Genomic DNA, 14,273 nt, shown 5'->3' with positions numbered 1-14,273 from the left:
ATATTACATAGACGTATCTACAGAAATTTTTAAAAATCTAAAATGACCATCTTATATATATAAAATCTTATAATTTTACAGGTTACTTTTTTCCTACTAATAGTGTATCTTGGTGAATTTTTTATATCAGTATATATAGATATTTTAAATTCTTGTTTATTTACATATAATGTTATTTATATGTTTACATATATGTTTCCATATCTATTTACATATGTTTATTTATATATATGTTGCACTTGCATGGCTATACCACACTTGCATGGCCATACTACAATTTATATAACCATCTCCAACTTGATGGACATATAGGCTGTTTATAATATATGTTTGAACACATATCTTTGCTTATTCTTGAATAACTGTAGATTCCTACAGGTGTAATTGCTGGTTTAAAGGTATGCATTTTTAAAGTTTTAATTTTCTTTTTTTATTATTATTATAATAAAAGTTCTAGGGTACATGTGCACAATGTGCAGGTTTGTTACAGAGGTATACATGTGCCATGTTGGTTTGCTGCACTCATTAACTCGTCATTTACTTTAGGTATTTCTCCTAATGCTATCCCTCCTCCCTCCCCCCACCCCATGACAGGCCCTGGTGTGTGATGTTCCTCGCCCTGTGTCCAAGTGTTCTCATTGTTCAATTCCCACCTATGAGTGAGAACATGCGGTCTTTGGTTTTCTATCTTTGCAATAGTTTGCTGAGAATGATGGTTTCCAGCTTCATCCATGTCCCTGCAAAGGACATGAACTCATCCTTTTTCTTGGCTGCATGGTATTCCATGGTGTATATGTGCCACATTTTCTTAATCCAGTCTATAATTGATGGACGTTTGCGTTGGTTCCAAGTCTTTGCTATTGTGAATAGTGCCGCAATGAACATACTTGTGCATGTGTCTTTATAGCAGCATGATTTATAATCCTTTGGGTATACCCAGTAATGGGATTGCTGGGTCAAATGATATTTCTAGTTCTAGATCCTTGAGGAACCATCACTCTCTTCAACAATGGTTGAACTAGTTTACACTCCCACCAACAGTGTAAAACTGTTGCTATTTCTCCACATCCTCTCCAGCACCTGTTGTTTCCTGACTTTTTAATGATTGCCATTCCAACTGGTGTGAGATGGTATCTCATTGTGGTTTTGATTTTCATTTCTCTGATGACCAGTGATGATGAGCATTTTTTCATGTATCTGTTGGCTGCATAAATGTCTTCTTTTGAGAAGTGTCTGTTCATATCGTTTGCCCACTTTTTGATGGTGTTGTTTGTTTTTTTCTTGTAAATTTGTTTGAGTTCTTTGTAGATTCTGGATATTAGCCCTCTGTCAGATGGGTAGATTGCAAAAATTTTCTCCCATTCTGTAGGTTGCCTGTTCACTCTGATGGTAGTTTCTTTTGCTGTGCAGAAGCTCTTTAGTTTGATTAGATCCCATTTGTCAATTTTGGCTTTTGTTGCCATTGCTTTTGGTGTTTTAGTCATGAAGTCCTTGCCCATGCCTATGTCCTGAATGGTATTGCCTAGGTTTTCTTCTAGGGTTTTTATGGTTTTAGGTCTAACATTTAAGTCTTTAATCCATCTTGAATTAATTTTTGTATAAGGTGTAAGGAAGGGATCCAGTTTCAGCTTTCTATATATATGGCTAGCCAGTTTTCCCAGCACCATTTATTAAATACGGAATCCTTTCTCCATTTCTTGTTTTTGTCAGGTTTGTCAAAGATCAGATGGTTGTAGATGTGTAGTGTTATTTCTGAGGCCTCTGTTCTGTTCCATTGGTTTATCTCTCTGTTTTGGTACCAGTACCATGCTGTTTTGGTTACTGTAACCTTGTAGTATAGTTTGAAGTCAGGTAGCGTGATGCCTCCAGCTTTGTTCTTTTGGCTTAGGATTGTCTTAGCAGTGTGGGCTCTTTTTTGGTTCCATATGAACTTAAAAGTAGTTTTTTCCAATTCTGTGAAGAAATTCATTGGTAGCTTGATGGGGATGGTATTGAATCTATTAATTACCTTGGGCAGGATGGCCATTTTCACAATATTGATTCTTTCTATCCATGAGCATGGAATGTTCTTCCATTTGTTTGTGTCCTCTTTTATTTCATTGAGCAGTGGTTTGTAGTTCTCCTTGAAGAGGTCCTTCACATCCCTTGTAAGTTGGATTCCTAGGTATTTTATTCTCTTTGTAGCAATTGTGAATGGGAGTTCTCCCGTGATTTGGCTCTCTGTTTGTCTGTTACTGATGTATAAGAATGCTTGTGATTTTTGCACATTGATTTTGTATCCTGAGACTTTGCTGAAGTTGCCTGTCAGCTTAAGGAGATTTTGGGCTGAGACAATGGGGTTCTCTAGATATACAATCATGTCATCTGCAAACAGGGAAAATTTGACTTCCTCTTTTCCTAATGGAATACCCTTTATTTCTTTCTCTTGCCTGATTGCCCTGGCCAGAACTTCTAACACTACGTTGAATAGGAGTGGTGAGAGAGGGCATCCCTGTCTTGTGCCAGTTTTCAAAGGGAATACTTCCAGTTTTTGCCCCTTCAGTATGATACTGGCTGTGGGTTTGTCATAAATAGCTCTTATTATTTTGAGATACATTCCATCAATACCTAGTTTATTGAGAGTTTTTAGCATGAAGGGCCGTTGAATTTTCTAAATTGCCCTCCAGAATGGCTGTGCTGACTTACATTTTAGTCTATCATATTTAAGTCTATTTTCTCATAACCTAAGTAACATTGAACAATAACAGTTTTTGCCCATCATTGCTGATTTAATTGGCAAAAAAATTGTATCTTTAGTTTCTCTTTCTCTAGTTTCTATTCACTAAAAAAAATACTTCTATTCTTTGATTATTAGGGATGTCAAATATCTTTTCAAACATTCGTTGTAAATTTTGTTTATATATCTGTGAAACACTTTTTAATACCCTTTTTTCACTTTCTCCAGGAGTTTTTGCCCTTTTTAAATTGATTTCTGTAAACTTTTTAGGAATTATTGCTATCAGTACTTTGTGTGTAATACATGTTACAAATGTTATTTTCCATGTTTGCTTTTAATCTCATTTTAATATATTTCAATACATAAAGTTTTAAATTTTATGCAGTAATTTTTACTTTTTTAAAACATATATATATATATATACATACGTGGCTTTTAAGTGGTTTAGAAAAGCTTTCCTCACATCAAGAATATAGATATATTCTGTATTTCATTATAACATTTGTATAGTTGACTTTGTATCCTACAACTTTACTAAATTCAATTATCAATTCTAACAAGTTTTTGATGGTTTTCTCTATATGAGATCATGTCATCAGAAAATGGAGACAGTCTCACTTCTTTCTTTCCTATGAGGATGCTTTTTATTTCTTCTCATGCCTAACTGCCGTGGTCAGGACTTCCAGTACTATGTTGAAAATAAGTGGGGAGAGCGGACGTTTCTTTTCTTCTCTCTGATTTTTCAACTTTTGCTCATTGAGGATGATGTGAGCAATGGGTTTATCATATTTGACCTTTATTGTGTTGAGATACATTCTCTCTATGCCTAATCTATTGAGAGTTTTTATTATGATAGGATGCTTAATTTTGTCAAATGCCTTTTCTATATCAATTGAGACAATCATATTATTTTATCCTTAATTTTGTTAATGTGGTGTATCACATTTATAGATTTGTGTATGTCAAACAGTCCTTGCGTCTCAGAAATAAATCCCACTTTACCGATTGTGGTGAATGATTCTTTCAATGTGTTTTTGAATTCAGTTTGTTAATATTTTGTTGAGAATATTTGCAGGTATGTTCATCAGAAATATTGGTCTATAATTTTCTTGTCCTTATCTGGCTTTGATATCAGAATAATGATAGCCTCATAAAATGGGCTTGGAAGTATTTCTTCTTTGCTTTTTTGGAGGAGTTTGGCAATTTTAACTCATCATTGCATCTGGAAGTTTTTCTTTCTATATGGTGTGAGGTATGGATCTAATGTTATATTTTTTCATATGAATTTCAAATATCTCAGAATTATTTATTGAATAATCTATCATTTCTTCCTAATGTGCAATGTCACTTAATATTATATATTAGGCTATCATGTGTATTTATGTTTGCTATTGGAGTCAAGTCTATTTCCTTGAATTTTTTTATTCCATTCTAATTCTTCACTATTTGATTATTATGGATTTATAGTATGTCTTAATATTTAGTAGAGCAAACATTCCTCTCACTGTTTTTTTCCATTTTTTTTTACTGTGGTAAAATACACATAACATAAAAATTTATTATTGTAACTATTTTAAATGGCTAAGGCTCCCTTCATTTTCACTGGTATTAAGTACATTCATACTGTTACTTAACCATCACCACCATCCATCTTCAGAATTCTTTTCATCTTGCACAACTGAAACTCTACACCGATTAAACAATAATTCCCCATTTCAACTTCCCCAGCCCCTGGCAACTACAATTCCATCATTTCTCTATCTTTTGATTCTCTAAATACGTTATATAAATGGAATCACATAGTATTCGATTTTTGTGACTGGTTTATTTCAATTAGCACAAGTCATCAAGATTCATCTATATTGTAGTATATATCAGGATTTATCTTTTTAAAGTTAAATAAAATTCCATTGTTTGTATATACAACATTTTGCTCATCCATTCATCTATTAATGGACACTTGGGTGGTGTCTACCTTTTATTGTTTCTATTCTTTTTTTGTTTTTGTTTTTTTCTTTCTTTTTGGTCTGCCTGAGTTATTTCAGAAGACTTGTCTTCAAGTGCAGAAATTATTTTTTCTGCTTGGTTTAGTCTTTGTTGAAGCTCTCAATTGTATTTTTTATTTCATTCATTGAATTCCTCAGCTCTAGAATTTCTGTTTGGTTCTTTGTTAAACTTCTCACTTGAATCATGAATTGTTTTTCTGATTTGGTGTACTGTCCATCTGCATTCTCTTGTATCCTACTGTTTTCTTAACATGATTATTTTAAAAATTTTTTCTGGTATTTTGCATATCTGTTAGTAGAGAGTTATTGTGTTCCCCTGGAAGTATCATATTTCCTTGCTTTTTCATGTTTGATGTGGCACTACACTAATTTCTATGCATCTGGTGGAACAATTGCTTCTTTGAATTTTATGAAGTAGGTTTCATAGGGAAAGACTTATTGGCGTGAGTAGGTCTTGGGGTGTCGGTTGGGTAGAATGCATTGGCTTTGGATCTAGGCGGATGCAGTAGTGTAGTCTCCATGTAGTTTGTTCCAACTGGAATCCATACTCGTGAATTTTGCAAGTGTTTCAGTGGCCTAAGCTATGAGAGTGTGTGGTGGTAGTGCCATGGCTTTGCCAGGTATAGACTTGCCAGACTGCCTCTCAAGTTGGGGGCACATGCATGCACATGACATGTCAGCTAACTTGGGGTCTGGATCACTAGGGTTGGAGCCATGGGTCTGTTACTCTGGCCAGGGGCGTGGGCATGCAACTATTTAGCTGGCTTGGAGGCATGTCTGCCTAGGATTGGATGGGCTTTTTTTTCTGGTCTCGCATGTGGGCACAAGACCGCTTGGCTAAATTGGGGGCATATCTTTCAGCAGAGGCTTGTGGGGCTGTTTCTCAGGCCCTTAGTTCTGCTGCAGGGCATTCAGCAGGCCAGAGGCATGTCTGTGTTGAGAAGGGTAACTTGGGGCTCTTTCTTGGTCACAGGATACAGGCACAAGGCTGCTTTGCTGGCTTAGGGATATGTCTGCTGGGGGTAGCCCATGGGGTTGTGTCTGACTCCTTTGGTATGGGGATGGCATGGGGTCATTGGGCAGGCCAGGGGTATGTCCATGAGGTTAATGGTGGGGACAGGGCTGTTTTCCAGGTCTTGGGTGGGGACATTTATAGCTGCTCTGCTAGCTTGGGGGTGTGTTATCTACTTGCCGGCTTGGGGGCCTCTCCTGGTTGCAGGAGAGACACAGTGGTTAGGCCATTTCAACAGAGGTTTTGTCCTGAATGGGGCTGCAAGACTGTTTCTCTGGCTGGAATTGTGGGTAGTGGGGGTTGGTTTTCCTGCTGTGTGGGACCAGAGCCACAGCTGATCCTAGGCCCCAGTTTCACGCAACTGGGTTTGTGGCATTCAGTCATTCATGTGGGCTTGGTGGAATGAAGAGACAGCTCCAGGGCTGGAGGGGTGCAGTAGCAACTGGTCCCATGAGCAGGGTACACTCCACAAATGGCTCTGGAGTCAAGATGGTGCCATGGTGTAGCAGCTTGGCTCACAGTAGATGGGTAGGGAGTGGGGAGTGCACACCTTATGATCCTAATCTGGAGTAATGCAGCTTCATGAATTCCCAGCAGCTCCCCAAACAGTGTTCAGGCTTTGGAAAGACTGTGCGATACTTCTGTAGGGAGGACTGTAGGTGCTTGTGGCGGCATTGGGGGCCGGTGGGAATCTTCTGCCTATCTTTTCCCTAAAATGGGAAGTTATTTCTGACTCCAGGCCAATATGCGTGGGGGAGATGGGGCTGCAGAAGCAGGGTGCCTCCATGTGACTTCTTGGGCTTTCCAATCACCACAAGCACTTCTTTACTCCCTGCCTGTGCTTTAGTTTTCTCCCCTCAACATTCCAGCCAAATCTTATTTTTTTAATTTGTTGCCTTGGTCCTTTCTTTTGAAGGGTGAAGGAAATGAGTACCAGGCACCTCTAGTGTGCCATCTTGCCTATGTCACTGTAAATTAATTGGCTTCTACATTTTAGTTATTGTGAATAATGTTGCTATGAATGTAGGTGTACCAATAACTCCTTGAGACTCCACTTTCAATTCTTTTGACTATATACCCAGAAAAGGAATTATTGGACCATATGGTAATTCTAATTTTAACTTTTTTGAGAAAGTGCCATACTCTTTCCCACAGAGGTTGTATCATTTTACTTTTCCAACAACAGTGTACAAGGGTTCCAATTTCTCGACACCCTCACCAAAACAATGATATTTTCTATTTTTTTTTTTTTTTTTTTTTGGTGGTAGCTATCCTAATGGATGTGTGGTGGTATCTCACTGTAGTTTTGATTTGCATTTCCATAATGATGAATGATGTCAAACACATTATATTTTCATGTTGCTATTGGCCACTTGAGTGTCTTCTTTGGAGAAATTTCTATTCAAATGTTTTGCCCATTTTGAATCAGGTTGTTTAGTTTTATGAGTTCTCTATATATTATGGGTATTAATTTGTATAAGACACATGGTTTGCAAATATTTCCTCTCATTCTTTGGGTTGTTTTAGTCTGTAATAGTGGTTTTTGATGCACACACAAAATTTCCAAATTTTCATGAAGTGCACTTTGTCTATATTTTCTTTTGTTGCGTGTGCCTTAAGCATCATTTCCAAGTAATCATTGTCAAATCCAATATTTTGAAGTTTTAACCATGTTTTCTTCTAAGAGTTTTATAGTTTTAGGTCTTACATAAAGGTCATGGGTCTATTTTGAGGTATTTTTTGTATATGATGTTAGGTAAGGGTCCAGCTTTATTCTTGTGCATGTAGAGATCCAATTTCTCAAAGAAAAAGCACATAGTTGGATCATGTTTTTTTATCTGTTCTGCCAATCTCTGTCTTTTGGTTAGAGAGTTTAATCCCTTTACATTTAAAGTAATTAATGATAAGAAGGAACTTACTTCTGTCATTTTGCTGTATTTTTTCTGTATAGCCTTTCTAAATATCTGTATCTTTGTTGTCATAAATTATTTTCTTTTGTGTTGTTGATTTTTTTAAAATGGTGAAACATTTATTTTCTTATTTCTTTCTGTGTATATATTTTAGCTACTTTTTTTTGTGTTTACCATGGGCATTATAGATGAACTCCCAGAGCTATAACACTATACTTTGAATTTATACAAACTTAACTTCCATAACATTCAAAAACTCTGCTCCTTTAACAACAGTTCCATCCCCATCTCCTTTCAGCTGTTGATATCACAGTATTACATCTTTATACATTGTGTGTCCAAAAACATGAAATATTTTTAATGCAATCCAAAGTTAAAATAATATTAGCTTTATACTAATAACTGTTTTTAGTAGAAATATTATTCTTGTAAATCATTTAGAAAACAAGAAGTGGAGTTATACATCATGATTACAATAATACTAGCTTTTATAATTCCCTATGTATTTACCTTTACTGAGTCTTATTTCTTTATAAGGTTCTGAGTTACTATCTAGTGTCCTTCCATTTAACCAGCAGGACTTCCTTTTGCATTTATTTTAGGGCAGATCTAGAGGTAACAAACTCCCTAAACTTTTGTTTACCTGGAAATGTCTTAATTTTTCCTTTACATTTGAAGTACAATTTTTCTGAATGTAAGATTCTTGGCTGACACTTTTTTTTTTTTAGTTCGAATATATCAGCTCACTGGCTTCTGACCTCCAAGTTTTCTGGTAAGAAATCTGCTATTAATCTTATTGAGGATCCTTGTGTGTGATGGATTGCTTCTCTCTTGTTGTCTTAAAACTTCTCTTTGTCTTTTAACAGTTTGATTATAATGTGTCTAGATGTGGTTCTCTTTGAGTTCATCCTACTTGGAGTTTGTTGAGATTCTTGGATGTTTACATTCATGTCTTTCATTAAATTTGAAAAGTTTTTGGCCATTATTTTCTCAAATATCGTCTTTTTTCCTTCTCTCTCTTGGACTCCCACAATATATATTGGTCTGCTTCAGGTGTCCCACAGGCCCCTTAGGCTCTGTTAACTTTTTAAAATTCTTTTTACCTTTCCGTTCCTCAGACATGTAATTTCCAGTGACCTATCCTCAAGTTTGCTGATTCTTTTTTCTGCATACTCAAATCTGCCTTTGAATCCCCTTAGGAAATTTTTAGATTTTAGTTATTGTACTTAACTGTACTTTATACTTTTCTGCTCCAGAATTTCTTTTCAGATTTTCTATGTCTTTATGGATATTTCCATTTTGTTCATGTATTTTCTACCTGACTTTCCTCACATCTTCCTTGAGTTCTTTGAGCATCTTTAAAACAACTGTTTTAAAGTCTTTGTCTGGTAGACCTGCCATCTTTTTTAGGGACAATTCTGTTGTTTTATTTTTTTCTTTTGAATGGGCAATACTTGCCAATTTCTGTGTATACCTTGTGATTTAAAAAAAAAAAAACTGAATTTGAATTAAACAATGTGGTAATGCTGGAACTCAGACTCTCCCTTTTTTCCCAGAATTTGCTGTTTTGTTTTTGTTTTTTGGTGGTTGTAGGCTGTCTCTGAGCTGAGGATTAGTCTTAGGTCTAAGCTTAAGGTATTGTCAGGGTTTTATTTTACTTTTTTCTGAGCCTGTGCCTTCCCCTGTGCATGCATTGTGACTTTCTAATTTCGCCTGTGAAGTGGTGGTTTTTGAATGTCTTAGTCTTTAAAGTCTGGCTCCCAAAAGAGAAATAAGACAAAAATAAAGAGGTTAAAAAAAGTGTTGGCCCTTTAAATCCTTTGGAAGTCACTTCAGCCAGAGGGGGAGGGCTTACAATAATGTGAGGAGGTGCAATCACAATGGTTTCCACCTCTTTGCCTTCTCTGATTAGAAACAGCAATCAATCAGTCATCAGAGTACAGATGCAAGATATTTAGAGAACAGGGTCTTTTATTGCCAATCTGGCTCTTGCAAGTTGTAAGTTGCTCCAAGGACACATGCATAGCTGCCTGCCATGGTGCTGAGGGGTGAGGAGTAGCTATAACTGTGCTAAGAGATAAACATGACAGAAATTAACCAAAATTTATCATCCAAGCCTTCCCCTGAAAATTGCAAACATTTATAGAATTCAGATTTCCAAAATAGTTACATCAGACAGATTTTGCCAGTGCAATTGTTGTCTAAAATCAGAGACAGATTTCTGAAACCTCCTACTCTGTTTTCTTCCTAGAATCCTCTAAATTCTTACTATTTTTAAAAAAAATTAATTTCTGAGCAATAAATTGTACAAGTAAAATCCTTAACTCCCTAACATGATGTGAATTTTAATTAAGGTTTATTAAATCAACTGATTATTTTATGGATGATTCATGCCTTAGATATTGATTCTCTACAACATGGGTTGCAACTACTGCCTGTAGGCCTGCTCCTGCTTAACACCTGCTTTTGTAAACAGTATTTTTTTGGGGTAGGGAACACAACTGTGCCTATTTATTTACATGTTGTTTGTAGTTGTTTTGGTATTACAATTGCAGAATTTAGTATTACTAGTAGGAACCATATGGCCTACATAATATAAAATATTTACTATATTTTCCTTTATAGAAAATGATTGTTAATACCTACATTACAGAAACATGTATTCAGTTGGAATTTTTTAGTTCTTACCACATAGGTGTTATGTATTTTATATTAGGTTCATAGATAAGAATTTAGAGTTTCTAATTATAATTGTAAATATACTAATATTTTTCTAAATTTTTCCATTGGAGAAGAATTTTATATATTACTTTTATTTCTGGACACTATTGAATTATTTTATTAATCCTACTGCTTTTAAGCTAATTCCTCAAGATTTTAAATTAGTCAACAAATAATAGCAGTTTTCTCCTCTTTCCAAAATTCTCATCTCTCAATTTTCTTTCTTTTTTTTCTTGACTTGGATAAGACCTCCAGCATAGTTATTCAATGCTTGGAATGCCACTTGTCATTCTTCTTTTGTTCCTAACTTTAATAAGAATGCTCTTAATGTTTTGCTATCTAACACAAAGTTTGCTACAAATTTTTAATAGATACTATTTATCAAGTTAGTGAAGTTCCTTCTATTATTAGTCTTCTAAGATTTTTATTAACATTCTTAATGAGGGTTAAATTTTATCAAATAGTTTTTCTTCTTCATCTCTTAATATGTCAGTTACATAGCTGTTAGGAGAGAGAAAACCTACCAAGACAAATTATATTACACATTTAATATGCTACCCAATTCAGTTCACTACTATTATGCTAAGAAAGAAATTTTGTATGTGTATTTACAAGTATAACAGGTTTATGCTTTTTTTTAATATGCTATTTCCAATTTTGGTGTCAAGTTTGTACTTACAGAATGAATTGGGATTTTTTCTATCCTTTATATGTCATAGTACCATTTATGTAACTTAGAAAAAGGAAATATAGTCAACACTAACCCTACAATTGAGTGTTCTCATAAATCATGTTTTACATGAAAAATGTTGTTTAAGTGTCACAGATAATTCCCTAAACATAATAATACCCATTGTAAGCTAGGATGACGAATAGATTCATCAGACTTTTGGTTTGGCAGCAAAGCAGAGAAACAGGTGGTCTGTTACTGTAGCAAAAATAAAAAGAGAAGCTGACCACCTGGGCTGCAGGAAGGAAACTGTCTATCATAGGAGTTTGTCTTTAGAAAATTATTTTAAGTGAGATTTTCCTATCTTAGAAATGGCCTGTATTAGAAGTCAAATGTAGCCTTGAAGGTCATGAATGATTATGTATCAAGTAAACATACTTGCTCTGAAAATATTTTGCCTTACCTTATTAATTCCAGCACCTTCAGTTTTACTAATAATTCCTTTTAATCTGAAAGCCTTAAGAATTTCTGTAGCCATATTGAGCATAACATTAATTTCTTCCTTTGTTTTCACAGTGACAGCAATTTCTGGGTGATCATACTCTAAGTAGCCTAAAAAATAACAAAATATTTTTAGATTAAATAAGAACATTGTTTTAAATGTTTTATGTGGACAATAAGCTAATGTTTCTGTTCTAAACCCATGGAATACCGCCCTCAACACAGAGAAATGTATCTCTTCCTGAAGGGGCCACTATGATCAATCATAATTCACTAGTAGTGCCAGAGTTCTGCTGGATGTTTTCTTGGCAGCACTCATACTTGTGCCTAAGTCCATGGAGAAGGATAGGTAGCCTCGTTTCTAGGATTAACAGGTATACTTTTCTACCTGCACTGGACACTGGGAGGCTGCTCAGGGCTGTATGTCTGGAGTTCATGACTCATTTTCTTATTCTGTGTGAATCAGAATTTTTAACTACAGATTGTGTGATTAAATACGGCTTCTGATTACTTCCTTTCACTCGTCTTAGGTCATCGTCCACTCAGCCTGCCAGTGCATCTAGATGACTCATACATTTATGCTCTTCTGCCCATTTCATCTGGATTCCTGAAGTCCATGAAAATTTCATCTTAGAGTCTACATTTGGGCTTTTCCTTGATCATAACCTCTTATCTGGCTTGGTAACTACCTGTCATAGAAGATCTCTCAAATGACCTCATCTCCAGGTTTGCTGTGTCCTTTTGTAGCTCACTACATGGTATAAAGTTTTCTTCTCCTCTTATACATGAACATTATACTGTAGTGTTGTGACTACAGTATAGTCACAACTATACCGTGCCACTCTCAAGATTTGTCCTGCGCCAGGAGCATGACTTGGCATGACTCAGAGAATAGGCTATTGCCAAGTTTGACACTGGGCCTCCCAGCAGATGTAACAGGATTCTGCAAGATTTTATTCTAATTTCAACTCATTTAAGACCTAAATCCTTAAATGGCAGCTCTGTGGCAAGTAGAGGAAAAACGTAACTTCTTTTCTTGTGTCACTCAGGAAGGTACATGTATTTCTGATTTGGCAAAAATTGGAATTTACAAGACTATAATGACATACATAATCATAGCATGCCAACTTGTCTAAGGAGAAATCAAAAGGCCTTCATTGTTGCATGAAGCAGAGAGAGAAAGTGTGAAGAGATATTACACTATTTCCATCTCAACTAGAAAATAAGATAGCATTGATTGTTGAGGTTACTCACTTCAGTATTGTTAGTGAGTAGGTTTCCTCAAAGATTAGCTCGAGTTATGAAAACCATTGCCTTTCTGAAGTGGTGATAAGAGATGGTCATGCTAAATAGGATGAGAGCTACTTACCTAGCTCTTTCATAGCATGTTCCATATTCCTTATCACTTGCTTTAATAACATCTAAGGAACAAAAGAAATGTTATCTCCATTGGAAAAACGGACTGTTATAAAATGTCCTTACATTTGCAACTGATGGATTTTTAACCTAAGTTAATAGTTTTAAGAGAAGTAGGATGAAGAGGTTTTCAGGGGTTCGAATTGAATTTTGTGCTGCAGCACTTTTTGCTTCAGCTAGAGTAATAGAGAAGATAAGAGGTATAACCTAGCCCGATTTTGAGACATCTGAAGGTGAGTCATGATTCTGAAAAGTGCAGGCATGGTATTAGTTCCTAATATAATTTGGATGTTTGTAATATGAAACGTTATAAAACTTAATTTGTCAAAGGGAGCTAAAATTTAAAATACAAACATTAGCCCGACAGAAAATTGTAGCCATAAAACTAGTAAACTGATTTTAGTCTATGTTTTATGAACATAGGTAGGTACTTTCCCATTCAGCTTTATGAGAGCCCCCAAATTTGTGATTCCAGGATGGCTTTCAATCTTCAGAGATTAGAAGTTTTGGCCAAGGTGAACGAAAGTAGAAATTAGGGATAATAAGACAATATTTTAGGGACTCAAGTCTTTTCATATTTTCTCCTGTGTATCTCCGAATTCAGGTGCTAAATATCAGTGGTTAGAAAAGGTAATAAAACATAGGAAAATAGTTTTAAAGTTGCAGGAGGTGAAGAGAGGAAGATACTACTTTTTGTGTTCTACCACATATTGAATGTTCAATTTCTCAATGACAAAGTTTTGGGCACATAAAATGTAGCATTGAGATGTTTTAAATCGTCTTGAAAAGTAAATATTGCATTCCACATAGCTGACAAACTCGTGGGCACATATCAGTTTTAATCTGTCTCAATCTAGAAAGTAAAAATAATATCTAGAATTTAGGCCTTAGAATTATCTTTCCTGCTTACTCACTATGGAACTTTGGGCACAATCATTTAACCTTCTTGGCCTCCTTTTTCTCATCTGCATAATGACAAAATCAAACTAGGTTTCCCTCTATTTTAATTATTGTTTTCTTTACTTCTTTCTATTTGCTGAATCACTTGTTTTTATTTCCTTTACTGTTTAATGTGTAGAAAACAAGGATAGAGAGAGGTGAAAGAAGCTTTTGGGCATTATGAGGAAGCCCTGTTTTCTCCACCCTGCCTTCACTTCTCACCTTCCAGTACTTCCTATTTTACACACCCATAGCCTGACAGATCTTAGAGCTTGCATTGGGAGAAAGCTAACCGCTGCACATGGGTTTCATGATAGCCTCCACAAAGACAGAAAGGTGCTTTATATGAGCCTTGTAACTCGCTAATATGGCACAGTTCATT

The 14,273-nt window shown here is 35.5% G+C and overlaps 1 protein-coding gene across 2 annotated transcripts in view; it reads right to left on the bottom strand.

The window, feature by feature from the left end:
• SLC9C1 (solute carrier family 9 member C1) overlaps positions 1 to 14,273 on the bottom strand; it is a 171,138-nt gene that overhangs the window by 54,117 nt on the left and 102,748 nt on the right. For both annotated transcript variants that reach the window (XM_054551527.2, XM_054551525.2), the window contains 2 exons: positions 12,906 to 12,957; positions 11,499 to 11,647 (listed from right to left, as the gene is read on the bottom strand). In XM_054551527.2, the coding sequence (XP_054407502.2) occupies positions 11,499 to 11,647; positions 12,906 to 12,957 (201 nt within the window). The remainder of the gene's footprint in view (positions 1 to 11,498; positions 11,648 to 12,905; positions 12,958 to 14,273) is intronic.

The sequence above is a fragment of the Pongo abelii genome, chromosome 2 (genome assembly GCF_028885655.2).
Source record: "Pongo abelii isolate AG06213 chromosome 2, NHGRI_mPonAbe1-v2.0_pri, whole genome shotgun sequence".
Classification (NCBI taxonomy): Eukaryota; Metazoa; Chordata; class Mammalia; order Primates; family Hominidae; genus Pongo; species Pongo abelii.
The sequence above is the reverse complement of the archived record's forward strand: the minus strand, read 5'-3'. Positions and strand labels throughout refer to the sequence as shown.